General features: G+C 39.5%; 1 protein-coding gene and 1 long non-coding RNA gene across 2 annotated transcripts in view; one reads left to right on the forward strand and one right to left on the reverse strand.

The window, feature by feature from the left end:
- Positions 1 to 3,582, reverse strand: part of LOC136253051 (uncharacterized) — a 63,961-nt gene extending 60,379 nt beyond the window's left edge. Inside the window, exon 1 of the long non-coding RNA XR_010699923.1 lies at positions 3,511 to 3,582. This is a non-coding gene — a long non-coding RNA (uncharacterized lncRNA). The remainder of the gene's footprint in view (positions 1 to 3,510) is intronic.
- Positions 3,583 to 16,238: 12,656 nt separating this feature from the next.
- On the forward strand, positions 16,239 to 16,658 carry LOC136252824 (demethylmenaquinone methyltransferase-like). Its single transcript, XM_066045400.1, has one exon. It carries the CDS (start codon positions 16,239 to 16,241, stop codon positions 16,656 to 16,658), a length of 420 nt encoding a protein of 139 aa, XP_065901472.1.
- Positions 16,659 to 18,520: the final 1,862 nt, after the last annotated feature.

The following is an 18,520-nucleotide window of genomic DNA, read 5'->3' on the forward strand; positions in this document are numbered from 1 at the left end:
AACGAGGAGCAGTTAGCTAAGGAACAGTGTAATATGACAGAAGCTTTACTGGAGGATGTCAACACTATGATCAGAGTCCTATTGCATAACTGGGGAAGTTACCCCATTGTAGTGAAGAAGGGAACTGTTATTGGTAACATGGAAGAGGTTGCTGTTGTGACAAGGGATGACCCAGTATGGGTAGATGACCAGACGGATGAGATAGTGAGAGTGTGTCAGAGTGAATCTGCAGGGGAAGGCAGAGATAAGAAGTTATGCAGCGAACTGCAGTTTGGTAACACCTGCACTTCCAACGTCAAGGATGACCTTAGACTGATAGTCCGTAAGTATAATGATGTGTTTGCACTAACTGATGATGAGTTAGGTGAGACAAGTGTTGTAGCTCATGCCATTGATACCGGCACTGCACCACCAGTGAAGTCAACTGCTCGAAGGCTGCCTTACGCGCTACATAGGGAGCTAGAGGAAGAGATGGATAATTTGTTACAGTCAGGTTGTATTGAACCCAGTACCAGCCCTTATTCATCCCCCTTAGTGTTAGTCCGGAAGAAGAGTGGAGGACTGAGAGTCTGTGTTGACTATCGGGCTCTGAATAGGGACACTGTACCTGACCGTTACCCTCTACCTCGTATTGACGAACTGATGGACATGGTAGGAAAACGACACGCAAAGGTGTTTTCATCACTAGACTTGATGAAGGGCTACCATCAGGTGAAAATGGAAGATAGCTCAAAACCCAAAACTGCTTTTATCTGTCACCTGGGTCTCTACCAGTACAGGCGTATGCCTTTTGGCTTAACCAACGCGCCAGCAACTTTCCAAAGGCTGATGGGTAAGCTATTTAGTGGAAGGAAATGGGATTTGTATTTGTGTATCTTGATGATATACTCATTGCTTCACAGACAGTTGAGGAGCATTTGGATCATCTCCAGAAGGTGTTCCAGCAACTATGGGAGTCTGGCCTTCGTCTGAAGCCTTCGGAATGTATGTTTGCTACTGAAGAGATTGAGTACCTGGGCCACACCTTGACTCCAGAGGGTGTGAAGCCCAATGAAAAGAATGTTTGAGCCATTACAGAGTTCCCAAAACCAAAATCTACTAAGGAGGTACGAAGTTTTGTTGGGTTGGCAAATTTTTATCGTCGTCATATTCCGAACATGGCAGCCATCTCACGGCCCTTAACAGATCTTACATGACACGAGAAGTCTACCGGAAAGCCTGTACCGTTTGTGTGGACGGAAAGCTGCCAAAGGGCTTTTGAAGAAGTGAAGAAATGCCTTATCTCTGCACCTGTGCTACACCCTCCAGATTGGGAGAAGGAGTTTTTCTTGTGGACAGATGCAAGCTTAGTGGGTTTTGGAGCAGTTCTGGAACAAGGTACACAGGATGGAGAGCGAGCACCAATCGCCTATGCCAGCCGTGCAACAACTGCAGCAGAACAGAAGTACGGTGTGACGGAGCTTGAAGTGGCTGCATTAGTGTATGCCCTGGAACATTTTGAAGTATATCTGTTAGGCAACCAAGTGACAGTGTATACGGACCACAAGGCACTGGTGCAGTCCTATCTACCTTATCTGAAGAGCCAAAGCAAAGGGATACTGGCTCGCTGGTACTTGCGGATAGCAAGATTCTTGCCAACACTCAAGCTAGAGCACAAACCAGGCTCTGCAAATGTGGTCGCAGATGCTTTATCGAGGACACCAGCTGCTGATGTCAGGGACAGTAATGCAGTCCTTGTAGTTTCAGAGGGTTTATCAGTGGACAGGCCCAACAATTTACAGTTTGTCCAAGAGCAGCAGAGAGAGGATAGTGAGTTGGTGAAGTTAATCAAGTTCCTAGAAATCAAGGAGTTACCTAGTGATCCTACAGAGGCTAAGGTAGTGTTATCTCAGGCCAAGAAGGGGTACTATATGGTAGAAGGAGTGTTGTATTTTGATGGAGCAGATATGCCAGACCGTAGGAGGCTCGTAGTACCTAAGCACCTACGGGAGCAAATACTGGAGGAACATCACGATGCACCTTATGCAGGTCACTTTGCTGCAAAGAGAATGAACAAGAGACTGAACCAGTATTACTACTGGGCAGGAATGAGGGCAGATGTACATAGGAAATGTTCATCCTGTGTTGAATGTGCCTCAGTGCAGGGCCAAGGTAACCCTGGAAGACCCCCCCTGAAGAGTATTGAGGTGGGTGGTCCGTTTGAGTGCAAAGGAATGGATTTCCTTGAGATGGACACTAGTAAGAGAGGAAGTAAATATGCACTAGTGTTTCAAGATTATCTGAGCAAGTGGCCGGAAGTCTACCCCGTGAAGGACCGCAAAGCAGAGACTGTAGCTAGATGTTTACTAGACTTGATGTGGCGACATGGTGTGCCAACACGAATAATTCATGATCGCGCAGCAGAATTTTTATCAGATGTAATACAAGAGACTGCTAAACTGATAGGATTGGAACAGTTACCTACTTCTGGAGGTCATCCCCAGACCGATGGTCTTGTTGAACGTTTCAACAGAACTCTGAAACAAATGTTAGCTAAGTTAGTGAGTAAAGGAGGGAGAGACTGGGATAAGCTGCTTGGACCGGTACTGTTTGCTTACCGTACCACCCCACACTCATCAACTGGTGAGTCACCTTTTGTATTGGTGTATGGTAGAAATGCACGTATGCCTACTTCATTGGATTTTAGTGCTCCTACAGTGCGTTACCCTATTGTAGCTACAGAATATGCCAAGGAGTTGTGTAAGGACCTAAAGGCTACCAGAGAGTTGGCAGGCAAGAGTATTAGGAAAGCTCAGATTGGGCAGAAGACACAATATGATAAGGGTGTGAGAGAACGTGATTACAGAAAGGAGACTTAGTTATGCTGAAGGTACAGCCACGTTTTAAGTTGGATCGACCTTACAGAGGACCATTTGAGGTGCAATCACTATCATCAACAAATGCTGTCATTAAGCTGGTAAATGACAAGAATGCTGAACCGTGGAATGTGTCAAGACAAAGGTTATCTAAGTGCCACCCTGGTATGGAGAGGGTACAAAAACCCTGGGTAGGCCATTCTAAACGGCTGAGACGTCGCAGAGTATTGAAATACATCAATAAGGGTATAGGCAGTGACAACAGTCAACCTGCTAAGAGGAGCCAATCAGCAGCAAGTAGTGAGAATCAACAGATCCCCCAGACTAGAACAAAAACTCGTAGTGGAAGAGTAATCAGAACGCCGCTGCGTTTTAAGAATACTGACAGCCCCGGGGCGCGCCATGTTAAGGAGGGGGAGGTTGTAAGGCCAAGTCAAGAGAGCACACTTGAGGGAGTCGCATGTGAGCCTGAGAGGGACCACGCCGTCGTGTTGAAGTGTTAACAAGGACATTATTAGTACACTACAGTGGATTCTCGTTTATCCAATTGAGACTCTGTATAATAAGGCGTGGTGCCCGACAACTAGTGATTGACTTTTATCAGTAATCAGTAATCAACATTTTCAAACAGCTACAAACACAGATATTTACTCACGCCATGTTGATATCGCTTATCACTCGCCATCCTCCTTGTCAAGCGTTCAGAAAAGTACGACACACGTTAAGCACAATCAAAAAGAATTCATGCATAAGGCCGGCAGTCAAGTGCATAAAAAAACTTGGACAAAAAGAAACTGAGCGAAAAATGGGAATCGAACCCGGGTCTCCAGATTCATAGTCCATACCGTGGCTGTAATATGCAGATGACACAACACTTATCAGGGGCGGATCCAGAGTCTGGAAAGAGGGGGAGGGGGCACCTTGCTGAAAAAAAGTTGAAGAGTAAAAAAAAAAAAGGACACAACAATAATAGCTAGTTATCCTTTACCAAATATATTATATCACGTATGTTATGTAAAATAAAATCCTATTTATAGCTTCCTAAGTAAGCTACACTTCCCCATGAACACTGTGACTGCTTTATTAGAGTGATTGGTGATTGACTGCTCTATTAGAGTATCTCGATCTTATATACATTTTTAAGGGAAGAGCCCCCCCCCCCCTGGATCCGCCACTGCTTATGTAGTAGTTCTGATCCTTCTGTTGCAGCTGCATCTAGCTATGAATACACAGTTGCACCATAGATATTAGAGCCTACGGAAGTGCACCTGATACACTATTGGATATACTAACAATTAAATCCAGTGTATTGTGGTTTAAAGGTGGTTCTTAAAAGTAGTCAGAGCATCCAAGTATCTCAGTAAATTGTACCACACTGAAAACAAAAGTATTTAGGTGTTATAAGTTATAATGAACTCACTGATCCATGGCTCGTGGTAAACACCTCGTACAGGCTTTGCCTCCAGTGCCTAACTGGTAAAGCAGATAAAAAGAACAACAAACATCATGTAGCTATCCCAGGTGTGTAAGAAAATGTCTTATAATGGCCTATTATCTTTTTTTTTATCACCAGTAAATATCAACGAGTGTGCAGTGGCACATTTAAGCTTCCCAATGCACACACTTTCAAACAGGAAGGTATGGTTACACATATTTGCAAAAAATGCAGTGAGTGTAACAAGAGTAAAAAACCTATATGTCATACTATAAAACAGACCACCGCAAAACTATAGCACTTTTCAAACATACTTAATAAAACCTTAATTAATAAATTTAAAAAAAATAGACTATGTGCCTCTTTGTTGTATTTTTTATATGACAAGACATGGAGAGCCTTAGCCCCACGTGTGGTATACTACTCTATGCATGTAATCACTTTTAGTGTTTGAAAAATGTCTTTGTAGTTGAAAAAATACACCTCACAGATATTAATTTTCATTCATAATAGTTACAATCATGCTATAAACTGTTGATACTATACTCAACTCAAGCACATACATATATACTACAATGTATATAGTCCAGTCATTTAATTGGTGCTGTATTTATGTGCCTATACTAATGTAGTTAGTAATAAAGATCTAATTCTTAGAAAATCCTTGGAAATGAACAGTTCATATAGAAAAGCTGGATTTCAACAGCAACTTTCACTGGAATCAATTACCACTGAAGGGTATCCTACCGTACTAATTACATCATGAATCCATTTGTATGATATAATATGCAAATGCAATACTTCACTATACCGTGCACATCACTATGTATGTAAAAAAGAGTGAGCTGACTGACCTAGCTGTATGGATCTGATGGGGTTAAATCTTATGACAAGTCGGTATTGTGAGAAGGAGCCTGTGATACAAACATTCCTTTGTCCAACAATGGGGGCGGGAAGAGTTCCTAAAGTCAGAGGTCCCTGGTAAAAAGGTACTGGTATGGAGATGGTTACTGGAGCTATACCAAGCAGCTTGGTATGGAGCCAAATCAGTTGATGGATTTGATGTCCATGCAAGAGAAGATGGTCACATTAGCAAGACAAACAACATCACAGTTTATTATTAATAACATGGTGAATGTCAAAGTTGGAGATGTGATGGACATGTTGTACGGCGACGAGACATGCATTTGACATTGATATGAGTCTTGTAATTTAGATAGGGAAAGGTTGAGCAAATATTTAAATAATTGTATCGAGTGCTCAAGCCAGGAGGAAAAGCTGTAATAGTCAACCTGGCTGAGAAGTCCATTAATTGACAAGATGTATTTAACTGTCAGGGGAGATGAAGTTGTTGTGAAAGGAAAAATTAACAAAAGTTTAGAGCAACTTCCAAAACATCCTACAGTGTCACAAGTCAACAAAGCTTTTCAGGGTCTTCAAGAGGTCACAAAAATGTTCTTTGCAACAGATGAAGATGGAGATGTCTACCATGTTGAAGATGCAAACCAGCCACTATCAAATGGAGACCCCATGCATATGGAGTAAAACTAAAGTTTTAACCTTCCCTAACTTCTTTTACAGAGATCAGTTTATATGTTGGATAATGTAATCATAGCAGGTCTTTCCATAGACCAAGTCAACAATATTTACATCGAGGAGAGGATAGTGTTGTACAACCAAGAAAGTCAACTTAGCTGCGGCAAATCTGTTGTAGCTATATTGCACTAGTAATCCCTCCATACTGAACTTCCAATATTTTTTCTTGGCTCTTTAGCTCAGAATACCATGACGTGTTGAAATATATACCATGTTCTATTGCTGTTCAGCAGAAAAATTATGAATGTCAATACTAGGATGATGCATTGTGTTGTTGAATCAACAACACACATTTGCACATTCTAATATTATAATGTTTCAATGATAATAGTTACTGCAATCATCAATTCACTGCTATATATGTATATGTAATCAATGTATAGTCTGGATAGTCCATAACTGGCGCTGTATCTATGTGTCTACTGATAAGTGATTAAAAAGATCTAATTCTTAGAAAATCAACAGTTCGTAGAAAAGTTGTACTTCAACAGCAACTTTCATTGGAATCAATTACAACTGAAGGGTATCCTACCATACTAATTACATCATACATCGATCCATTTGTATACAATACGCAAATGCAATATTTCATTGCCATGCACTGACATCGCACAGTAAAAACTGGTGTGTTAAAACAGCACACAAAAATGTCCCCATGCAGTGAGTCAGCACATGTACTACTCCATTTGTGCTAATTTAGCACATAGGTGTGTTATGTTAACACAGTACAGTGTGCTAAAAATGAAAGTGTGCTAAAACAACACACCAGCATTATAAAACAGCACATTGATGTGTTAATTTGACATGCATGCCAGTGTGCCGGTTGTTTTGTAGTGTGCTACTTTAGCACGCTTGTAAGTTGAGCAGTGTGCTGTTTTAACTTGACACATGTGATATTTTAAGTGTGCTATTTCAACATGAGCACATGTGTAGTGTCACAGTGCTGAAACTGGGGACGTGTCATAATAGCACACTTGTTTTAAGTGTGCGCTAGTATGCGTATGCGTAGCTACCGTGTGCGTATAGCCGGAAACTTTGGCGAATTTGCCGCGCGCGATAGGATTTTGGCGAGAACAAAGTTTGCCTAATTTGTTGAGCTAATTAGGCCAATGAAACTTGATTACCAGTTTCTCACTCAGATTTTTGAAATTTTGATGCGGGCGGGTGGTTATTATTCATTATTTCAAGTTCCAAAAGCACAACACACACTGATCCAAACCCATTAAGATTTCTCTCGAGATTTCTGCCAAAAAACACTGAGTAAGGATCTACATTGATTAGGCCACTCCAAATGAGACTGTAGTTTCCCGTCCTGGTGTTTTCGTTATTCGATGCGGGCGGGAGGCTTATTATCATTATTCATTATTAGAGGTGTGACTGCTCTATTAGAGTATCTCAATCTTGAGAGGATTTCAAGGGCTTCTTTGCAAGCTATCAACCACCAGAACCATTCATTTTTAGGTTTCATTGTGCTTTTTAGCAATAGGCTCCATGAGAAGTTTCCAGAAAGCAGCACAGGAAGTGGTTTTGGAAAAATAATGACAATATTGACATGCAATGCGGGTGCCTAGACGTGATGCGGGCGGAGGACGGGAAACTACAGTCTCATTTGGAGTGGCCTTAAGTACTCTTGCATTAAATAACTAAACGTTACTAATCTATAACAAGCGATTTTTCAGTAAAAGTGACTGCTCTATTAGATCTTGAAATACCAATAATGAAATTCCATGTGGGTGTATAAACTGCTAATCAAGTTTCATTGGCCTTATTAGTGCAGTACATAAGCCCTTAAAATTGACATAATCGTTCACTTTTTGATAAAAGCACCAATTTTTTTACAGAGTATATGGAGCGTGCACTAAGTGTTTTAAGAAGGGGAGGCACGTAAAAAGTCCTCAGGAACACCCTTTTTTGCACCCTGACAAGAAAACTATTTGTTACTATTAAAAATCAATCATGTTTCTATCAAGTTAACTGCTGGGCCTAGTATCATAGTAGTACAAAGCATACAGCTGGGACATAATAGCCTATTAGTAATCTATAAAAAAAACAAATAGTTTTCTCACCTAGGCAGTAAACAAAATTACTAAAATTTCCATTTGCAGGGATTCTGTTAAAGTTTTGGACCTTCAATGCTGACGATTGTGTATAGTACTATGTACAAGGATCATCCTGATGTGTATCGTTTCTTTATTAAAGGGGTATAACAAAAGTTATTTAATGCTAAAGTCACAGGTGGATATCTCAACAGAAAACCATGAACTACAGCAGTTCAATTATCAAGCACAGAGCTTGAACAAAAGGTCCCTTGTCTTTCTACTGGGCACCATATGAAAGGTAATTAAATTTCTAGTTTAATGAAGGCAGTTGCAAGTTGTTTCAATATCTTGTTCTCAAATTACAGCGCTTTCAATTCAGTGTAATATAGTATAAGCAAGAAAAGCACACAGATGAGTATTAAGGTATCTCTTAGTGCTGTGATAATGCTTAAAATAAGCATAAAGGAGCTGGGTTCCAATGAAGTGAGATTTTGAGTATTAAGAAGTACCTTATGACACATCCATGTGCTTTTCTTGCTTATACTATATTACACTGAATTGAAAGCACTGTAACTTGAGGACAACATGTGGAAACAACTTGCAACTGCCTTCATTAAACTAGAAATTTAATTACCTTTCATATGGTGCCCAGTATAAAGACAAGGGACCTTTTGTTCAAGCTCTGTGCTTGATAATTGAACTGCTGTAGTTCATGGTTTCTGTTGAGATATCCACCTGTGACTTTAGCATTAAATAACTTTTGTTATACCCCTTTAATAAAGAAACGATACATATCAGGATGATCCTTGTACATAGTACTACACAATCGTCAGCATTGAAGGTCCAAAACTTTAACAGAATCCCTGCAAATGGAAATTTTAGTAATTTTGTTTACTGCCTAGGTGAGAAAACGATTTGTTTTTTTATAGATTACTAATAGGCTATTATGTTCCAGCTGTATGCTTTGTAATAGTTAGACACTTCGAGGATTTAAAAACCTGAGGTGACGTCAATAATTACCGAGGCGCAGCCGAGGTAATTATTGACCTCACCGATGGTTTTTAAATCCTCACCGATGGTTTTTAAATCCTCGAAGACGCCTATTGTGAGTGTCTAAGTGTTTTAGACAATGGCGTAGAAGCAGTGAGTTAGTATAGAGAGTTCCCATTGTAAACACCTAGGGTATTTCAGCGAGCAAAGGATATGTGAGGTCGCACAAGCTCGCGCGCAAGCCATGAAGCGCGAATAACTGAAGATTTGTAAAGTCGATAAAAAGTATGTTTGAGGCATTATAGATACGAGTGAATGGCAGCAAATGGGAATAGCCAGTGCCAACATGGCTGTCTTGCATGGTCTACAGAGCGTGCTTTAATATGGCGAAGGCCACAAACTGAATTAATGGCTTGTACCACGATGGTCTATAAATCCGCTGAACTACCCACGATAACAGCGTACCTGAGTGTAATTTCTTTGTAATGATCTGCTCGTAATCGCTTGGTGTTTACTGATGTGCGAAATACTAATTGTCCACAAAAGGCTAATTGCATTAAGGTAAGTAAGGGGGTTTCCGGACAGCGCGAATTTTTTTTTTGGACGCACTTCTGACTGAAAAATTTTCATGTTTTGTGAACTTACCGTTTTTCTTTGTTTTACGGAAAACAACATTGCGGAGAAGGAAAAGGTCACACTGAAACTATTAGCCCCTCTGTATTAAGTGTGTCGTCTTCAAAGATGCTGTGAACAGCGGATGAGACCTACCTGGATGGACATTTCTTCCCTGCCACCCGCCTGTTATCTCACAATACTGGCGTGACTCGATCGCTGAAAACCGGCTTCGATCATGGCGAGTGAAGGCCAAGGTGAAGGCGTGAAAGGATAGAAGGACACTTGTAAGAAGTTGTCACAAGGGTGGGAACCGAATGTGTAGTATGTGACTGTAATATCCTTGTTTGCTGTATACACTCTGAGAGTGAAACTACCTATAGCTATCTTGTACTTGTCATTATGTATGTATCCAGGTTGTGACCACAGTAGTTTGTTTGTTCTGTGTAAAGTTAACATCATTTTCATTACGGTATGTACCATAGTATTGTGTGATTGAATAAAGTTTGCAACTGCCGGGGTATGAAAAGGTTAGCACTCGTTTTAAGACACTCCAAATAAATTCTGTTTCCCATCCACCACCCGCATCTCTTTATTCCCAGCTGTTTCATTATTCCGTATTCTTCCATTGTTTTCTGCATACTGCACAGGCTTAATAAAATTGGTTTTGCAAGGTTTGCCAGCTCACATGTCAGAATGTTATCACTGTTCATGTTTGTGTTTTTCTTGCAATGTAAATTATGAAGGTACAAGCTGAAAATGTTATTACATTGTTTGCTATGGCTGTACCTATAGGCTAATAATAACTTGAAAAGCTGCCAATTTCATAATAGAAATATATGGACCACCTGCTAAGAGAAGCAGAGAATTTATTTGGAGTGGCCTTACTAGCTTCATTCAAAGTCTGCAAAATACAAATGGGATCCACTCTGTAAGAGTTTTAAATATTGTGTTGTGCCACATCTTTGGCTCTCAGAAGAATTTTGTTTTTGTTCTACAATTGCACTGCACCCTTGAATACTGCTTTGTGAATTCATGTTACTGATGCTGTTATTCTTACCAATGTTGTAAGTGCCTTCATCATTTGGGTTACATTTTGTCCAGGTTTAGTGGGTCTCATCCGCTTTTGAATAATTATTGGAATGGCCAAATTAGCTAGTAATTATAGGAATGGCCAGGAATAAATCCCAGACCAGGTAGTGACTTGATCCACAGACTTATTGCAGTATCCATGATCAAATTAATGTATGTTAATACTAACCTGTGACCAAACATCATGCCAATAGCTATCTATAGCTATCCAGTCTGCAGTTATGAATCATCAAAATTAATTTGGAAGACCTATTTCACAATGTGGTCACATAATGGGCATTCAAAGGTAGCATATTGCCTGGGAATGTAATTTGCTTAGGTTGACCGTGGTCATGAAATTATAACTGTTTTGGCTTTCTACCCAAAACAGGTCAGCCATTGACCAGACCATGGAACCAGATTGTTATTTATGTTGAAGAAAAGTAACCTAACTACTTAACTATACTACTTAAAATTTAGATTTAAATCACACAGCTATACTTTAGACCACATGTAATTATTGTTGAAGACCTTGGTGTGATGATTTATATGGACTAACAATATAATTGGCAAGAATAAGTCAAATCATTGTACTGGCTATTTGACCAACAAAGGAAGAACCACCACATCCATCTCTTTTCCACCCAATAATCAAACATGTAAGGGTAACGCTGAAACCAAAAAAATGTTATCAACTGTCAGCTATTGGAGACGTGTGCATACACATTGAGTTCAGCTGCACATTTGAAGATAAGATGAACATCATTGTAGCGACCATTAATGATTGGCTGGATATTGAGGTCATGCTGCACATCTACCAATTAGTTGATACTTACTTGAGGTCCTACTTTTATAGATTAAAAAAAAATTTTTTTGCCCATATGTGACCAGATTTGCAAAAGGGGTCTTCCGCACACATCCAATTCTCTAAACTTGGGAGGCCATAACTTAGTGTTCAGTTAACATATAAACCTGACATTTTCTCCATCAATTAAGCTATGTCAGTATGCACTACTGACCAAATTTCAAGTCAATATCTTTTTCCAATCTTAAGTTATTAATCGTCAAATTTGGTAAATAGGATGTGTATGGAAGACTCCTTTTTGCAAATCTGGTCACATATATTGATTTGCAATATCTGATTGGATCTACCAGTTTGCACAACTTGCAATTCTGGTATACTACCTTGCAACTTGATTGCTACATCTATACATAATTTCCCTTGCTCCACTTGAGCAATACATTCAGCTGCCTTTGTACAAGGCTGTCAAACGTAAGATGTCTTCAAGCAGCCTGGTTGATTTGAAGGTATAGATGGACATAGCTTTGTCATTCTTGAACACTTTAATGTGATACCTGAGAATTTCACAAGCATATACATACGTATGTGAGCTAACAAATCTAGTCACTTATATTACTTACTACATCAACGTTAAGAATATTCTACGAGTCAGTGATTATTATGTACAACATCATATAGTTATGTAGTATACTCTTTAGCAGCTATTTAAAACAATGTGATAGCATTTACTTTTCCTAGTACACTATATTGTAGACCTCACACTCGGCAAGTTATCTCATGTATGCATCTACAGTAATGCATAAGTATTGTACTGGCTTCTTGTGTATATGCGACTGGCCCTTCATGGTTTTCCAGCTCACTAAACATCATTTCCAACAAACCCATGGCTATAGAAGTGCCAAAGCTGCAGAAACCAGACCCTCCAGTTCCAATGTGGTGGTCTATTTAGCCAGCAATTCAAAAGATAAGTTTGATTTTGTGTTTATGGAAGCCAAATCAGTATGTGAACACGACAAGTACATACATACATACACAATGATACCTTATAATGCTTAATATAGTAATACTCACGTAGAGTAACAAACATAGTTAAGGTGTACTTGACAACCTCATTGAGACCACCTCATTATAGTGACGATATCAAGTATGTCTCTAGTTAAAGATGTACTGCATGACCTCATTAATAAGACTACTTCATTAGTGACCACGTTGAGTAGCTAGGTCCCAAACATAGCTAAGGTATACTCGACAAGCTCATTAATAAGATTATCTCATTTAAAGTGACCAACTCAAGTAGGTCCCAAACATAGCTCATGTGTATTTTAAGACTTTGTTGAAAGATCACCCGTCATGATATAACATCCATGTTAATTAGGTCCCAAGCCTTAAGTATAATTATATACTTCATGCATAATACAAGTACCATTTTTACATAGCTAAACACCACCACACCTTTAACAGTGGCTGCATTTGAGCAGTGTCATAATAAAAAAACAACAACATTGTTTTATATTGAGTAGTGGTCAAGGTTGAATAGCTGTTGCATCAATTTTGTGAACAAGTGTAATAAATGCTAACAAAAGTACAGTGAAACCTCTATAACCCGATGCTCATGTATATTTTATTAAGGCTAAATCTGAACTTAAATTATAATCAAGGTTGCTTGACTATCAAGGTATAGTGTTAAATGATTCGGGGATGCAGCTTTTCAAGCCATTATTTGCCTAGTACAACCATAAAAGCACGCATAAGCTTGTTTCTTCCTTTTTAAGTTGCAAAAATAGCACAAACATGAAGTTTGTGCTGACTTGATAGCGCTGCTGACACTGTTTCAAAATGGCTTTTACTGTGTCTGTCAGTATGCAAGAATAACAGGAAAATAATGGAAGAATATGGAGTAATGGAATAGTTAGAGCTGACAGTAACTAGATGCGAGCGGCGGACAGGAAACAGAGAATTTATTTGGAGTGGCCTAAGGCCCCACACTAAATCCTCTGGGCCTAACCTTGTTTCTTGTATTCTAAACCTGGATACATCCTTGATGATTGATGGAACAGGCAGTACAGTGTTAGACTACTGGATAACAGATGTGTCCAATAATAAAAGGTTTCACTGTAATGGAGCTCCACAGATGTTATAGCAAAAAAAACACTATTCCTATAGTACACAAGTAACAATATTTTCAAATCCACTGAGTAGCTACATATTGTAAAATTAGTGACATGCATGCAGACCTTCAGTTCTGGTCACTGTAAAGATAACATAAACATTTACTGATTTAGATACCCAGAGTCTACCATTACAGCCCTCAATAGTCACAAAGTACACATTCAGTTCCCAACTGTTGTTATTACTTGTGACACCTTCTTACAAGTATCCTTCTATCCTTTCATGCCTTCACCTTGGCCTTCACTCGAAGTTGTTGTTGTTATCTACTTTACCAGTTAGGCACTGGAGGGTGTACACAGAAGGCAGAGCCTGTTCGAGGTGTTTACCCATAGCCTAGAAGTTTTCAGCGATCGAGTCACACTAGTGTTGTGAGATGACAGGCGGGCGGCAAGGAAGAAATATCCATCTCGTCCGTTGTTCACAACATCTTTGAAGACGACCAACACACTTAATACAGAGACCTTTTCCTTCTCCGCAAACAATGTTGCTTTCCGTAAAACTAAGAAAAACGGTAAGTTCACAAAACATGAAAATTTTTCTAAGTCAGAAGTGCGTCCAAAAAAAAAATTCGCCCGGACAGCTGGATATTCCGGACACTTCACTTTTAATCCGCTACTGAAGGATGGAATAGAAACCGATCAGGCTATGGTTTATGCACCTAAGTACCCTACTTGTGTACTATAAATACTACAGTTTTGTTTCGATAGCTTTAAGGATTACCGAGATACATCACAATTTGCTTGCGAGTGTAAAATATTTTTGTGTAAAAACTTTCACTACGCATGTTACCAGGAGATTGAGGGCACCATTTGTAATTCTAAGCCACCATAGGCATCACAAATGATCAGTCACACTACTCAGTGAACGGATATATGATTTAGAGATAGTACAACTGGAATCCAAGCCCATTACCTGCGACGTGTTAACTGGCACGCGCAATCAACACAACCAGCATCCCGGAGAAGCCCCAAGCAAGGATCCGCGGGGCCACACTACTTAACCATGCTGTTTCAGTGTTAAGGCAAGGACTGATACAGATTTCCGGGCAGTAGATCAAATGTCGCATCTTCGAAAGCGCTGCAAGACACTCGCATGGTCGACTCGGCAAGGCTGGTGGACTAGCAGTTCTGCTTCTTAAAAATCGCTGTCACCAACAAAGTAACCAGACAAATAGAATGCTTTGAGTCTCTGCTGGGCCATGACACTCAATAGAGTGCAACATTTTCCATAACAATGGCAGGTACGCCTTTTTAAAGTGGTGTCCGGAAACCCCAGCCACATAAATTTTTGGCATTTTCTCAAACTGCAAATTTAAACTGCTCTTTCTCCTAGCACCCTATACTTTACCATCCACAATTTATACCCCGATAGCCTAGTTCATTAGCTACAATTCGGCACTAAGCATTTTAGAATCCGTTTTTCTCTCGAGGAGAATTGAACAAATTTTTAATACATGTGTAAACTTTGTCCGGAAACGCCCGCCCCTACCTTACTGTAGGCCACATTGTGGTTGTAAACAACTGTCGGGTGTCTTACCAGTAAGACACCTGATACCAGGTTTCTTCGCAAATAAGAGACCTCCACACATCAAACGAAACGCTGTATGCCATTGTCTAAGTACTACTATTGAGTCTATAACAGACACTCTGCATCGATGGGCATTATAGAGCTTACATGTCCATTGGACTCAATACATCATTTGGAGTCTGCACACAACCGCAAACTTTATAAACCTGAGTATGTACAGCTTTTGGCTGAATTGGATCGTTTGAAGATTCCTCACTGCTACAGAACTGTGGAAGTCAGTGTTTTGGGCCATTTTCAACCTAGTTCTATTGCTGCAATTAAGGATGTGATAAATTTTACCCAGCAAGTATCCCTATTTTCCAAAGGAAGTGCTAGAAATCTTTTGTTCAAGATGGCCAGTGCCTCAATTTCTGCTTCACAGAGAATATTTTATGGTAGGAACTCTAAAGAATGGACAATCAACCCGGACTGTTTTTAATCTGTATATAATTTAAGCTGTAACTTTAGTTTTGTACTTAAATTTATAATTTTTTTTTTCCTTGCCATGCCCACTGCTGTCCACTGTTGGTCAGACATGTGGTCGCATGTTGTCCGAGGACACATAATATATAATTTGTTTGTAATCATGCATGTTTTCTCATCAATTATTAGTGATGGTTTTCTCTCTAGGCCCAGCAGTTAACTTGATAGAAACATGATTGATTTTTAATAGTAACAAATAGTTTTCTTGCCAGGGTGCAAAAAGGGGTGTTCCTGAGGACTTTTTACGTACCTCCCCTTCTTAAAACACTTAGTGCATGCTCCATATACCCTGTAAAAAATTGGTGCTTTTATCAAAAAGTGAACGAAAATTTGGCTTAGGCGCTGGACTATGATTTGTATTGGACAAACGATTTGGCGGATTTTAGTTTGGTGAAACATCGTTCACTCGCCAAACTTTCCGGCTATATGGTATATAAAAGAGTGAGCTGGGTGTATGATTCAGTAATCACTATGGAGCTTAATATCTTCACCATTTACGGTAGAGTTTAAAAGCAGTGGTTATTCTGACCTAAACTGACCTGTATGGATCTGATGGGGTTAAATCTTATGACAAGTATTGCGAGAAGGAGCCTGTGATACAAGCATTCCTGTGTCCGGCAATGGAAGAGTTCCTAAAGTCAGAGGTCCCTGGTAAAAAGGTACTGGATATTGGATGTGGAGATGGTTACTGGAGTTACCAAGCAGCTCGGTATGGAGCCAAATCAGTTGATGGGTTTGATGTCCAAGAGAAGATGGTCACATTAGCAAGACAAGCAACATCACAGTTTAACATGGTGAATATCAAAGTTGGAGATGTGATGGACATGCCGTATGGTGATGAGACATTTGACGTTGCTATGAGTCTGTATGTGACTTGTAATTTAGATAGGGAAAGGTTGAGCAAACATTTTAAAGAATTGTATCGAGTGCTCAAGCCAGGAGGAAAAGCTGTAATAGTCAACCTGGCTGAGAAGTCCATTGATAAGATGTATTTAACTGTCAGGGGAGATGAAGTTGTTGTGAAAGGAAAAATTAACTAAAGTTTAGAGCAACTTCCAAAATATCCTACAGTGTCACAAGTCAACAAAGCTTTTCAGGGTCTTCAAGAGGTCACAAAAATGTTCTTTGCAGCAGATGAAGGATGAAGATGGAGATGTCTACCATGTTGAAGATGCAAGCCGGCTATCAAATGGAGACCCCATATGGAGTAAAACCCAAGTTTTAACCTTCCCTAACTTCTTTTACAGAGATCAGTTTATGTTGGATAGCGTAATCATAGCAGGTCTTTCCATTGACCAAATCGACAATATTTACACCGAGGAGAGGATGGTGTTGTACAACCAAACACACCCTGAAAGTCAACTCAGCAAATCTGTTGTTGATCATCCACTGGCTTATATCCACCATGTATCAAAACACTGCCAAACTGCTAACCTTACCATGCAGCAATTAACTATCTTATATGTACACAGTTTAGCTATCATAATTTGTTGTGAAAGTTTCAGTTAATTTTACTTACATTTAATTCTACAATTTGAGACCTGTATATATACATATTGCTTGTTATTAAATAGTTGACAGTCCGACTGAGTTAGAGGTTGTTATGAAAGTACTGTCGATATACGAAAAATATCAAATTGACTGCTAGCTCATGGACATGCATGGAGAATGTATACATGCATATAGAAAGTGATAACTGTCCTTATCACAGTTCATTATAGGGACCCATATGCTGTACTTAAATGCAGGAGCTATAGAGTCTGCTTAATGCTAAAGTTGAACGAATAAATATGCATGATCACCAGATTGTAGGAATATAGAATCCTTCTACACATCAGTCATAATAACTTGTCCCAATCCATTTGTCACAGGTATGTATAGTTTTTATGCATGAATGTATGTGTATTTCTAGTAAGTGTGATCATGTAAAAAATTATGTTATTAAATGAAAATTTGTAACAGTAAAACAGCATTAAGCTTGCAAGTTAGTGCCGTGGCATGCCCAAATGATCAGGGACTACACATTGAGAGGATCCCATTAGAATGGGGCTCTATGTAATAATCCATAATTTTCAGTAAGAAAAAACAGACAAAAGGACATTACAAGAGCAAGTTTAGCTAACTAGCTACTAGACTACAACTAAAAGTGAAAATTAGAGCCTCTGAGATTAAATAAGAGAGTGATTTTACAAGAACAAGCTTAGCCAACTAGCTACTATACCACAACTAAAAGGGGTGTCTATTATCTATGCTTTGACGATTAAGGGATCGCGTGAGCCAATTTACACTCCCCAACCACTGGGGATTGTAGATTTTGAATACGTGAACTATTCCAGACCCTTGTAGCGCGGAGCTTATAATTTCCAATCGATAAGCGGCTGCGCGGAAAGGGTCTCACGGTACGGTAAATCCGTGAGGGTTGGCAGGCCTGCATATGTCCGTCTACTATGATTAGTTGGTGGTGTTAGTTTGGTTTTGTGTGATTTGGTTTAGTTTTGTATAAAATTACATATAATTACGAAGTCAGGAACAGGTCCACAGTAGCTATGTAATCAGCTGTAATACTATACATTTGGCCTGCACTGTTCTAATAGAGCGAATCGATCTGTATGTACATAAGTCAAGGCAGATTTATGAACATCTCCTCCCCCATCCCCCATCCCCCACAACCTTCTCCATCTTACCAAAGGCTGCTGAGGTTACTACAAGAAAGATAGTTTTATAAGCGATAGATACTTCAATCATGATAGTAGCTACGTACAGTTCCGGTTGTCATAACATGCTAAGACCTTTGTTATATAGGGAATAATGATACACAAAGCTACTGTTCCAGTATACACACAATATCATAGATACAATGTCCAAACACACTAGTGCAGCCAGTAACAGGTCAGTAGACTAG

The sequence above is a fragment of the Dysidea avara genome, chromosome 4 (assembly GCF_963678975.1).
Source record: "Dysidea avara chromosome 4, odDysAvar1.4, whole genome shotgun sequence".
Taxonomy (NCBI): Eukaryota; Metazoa; Porifera; class Demospongiae; order Dictyoceratida; family Dysideidae; genus Dysidea; species Dysidea avara.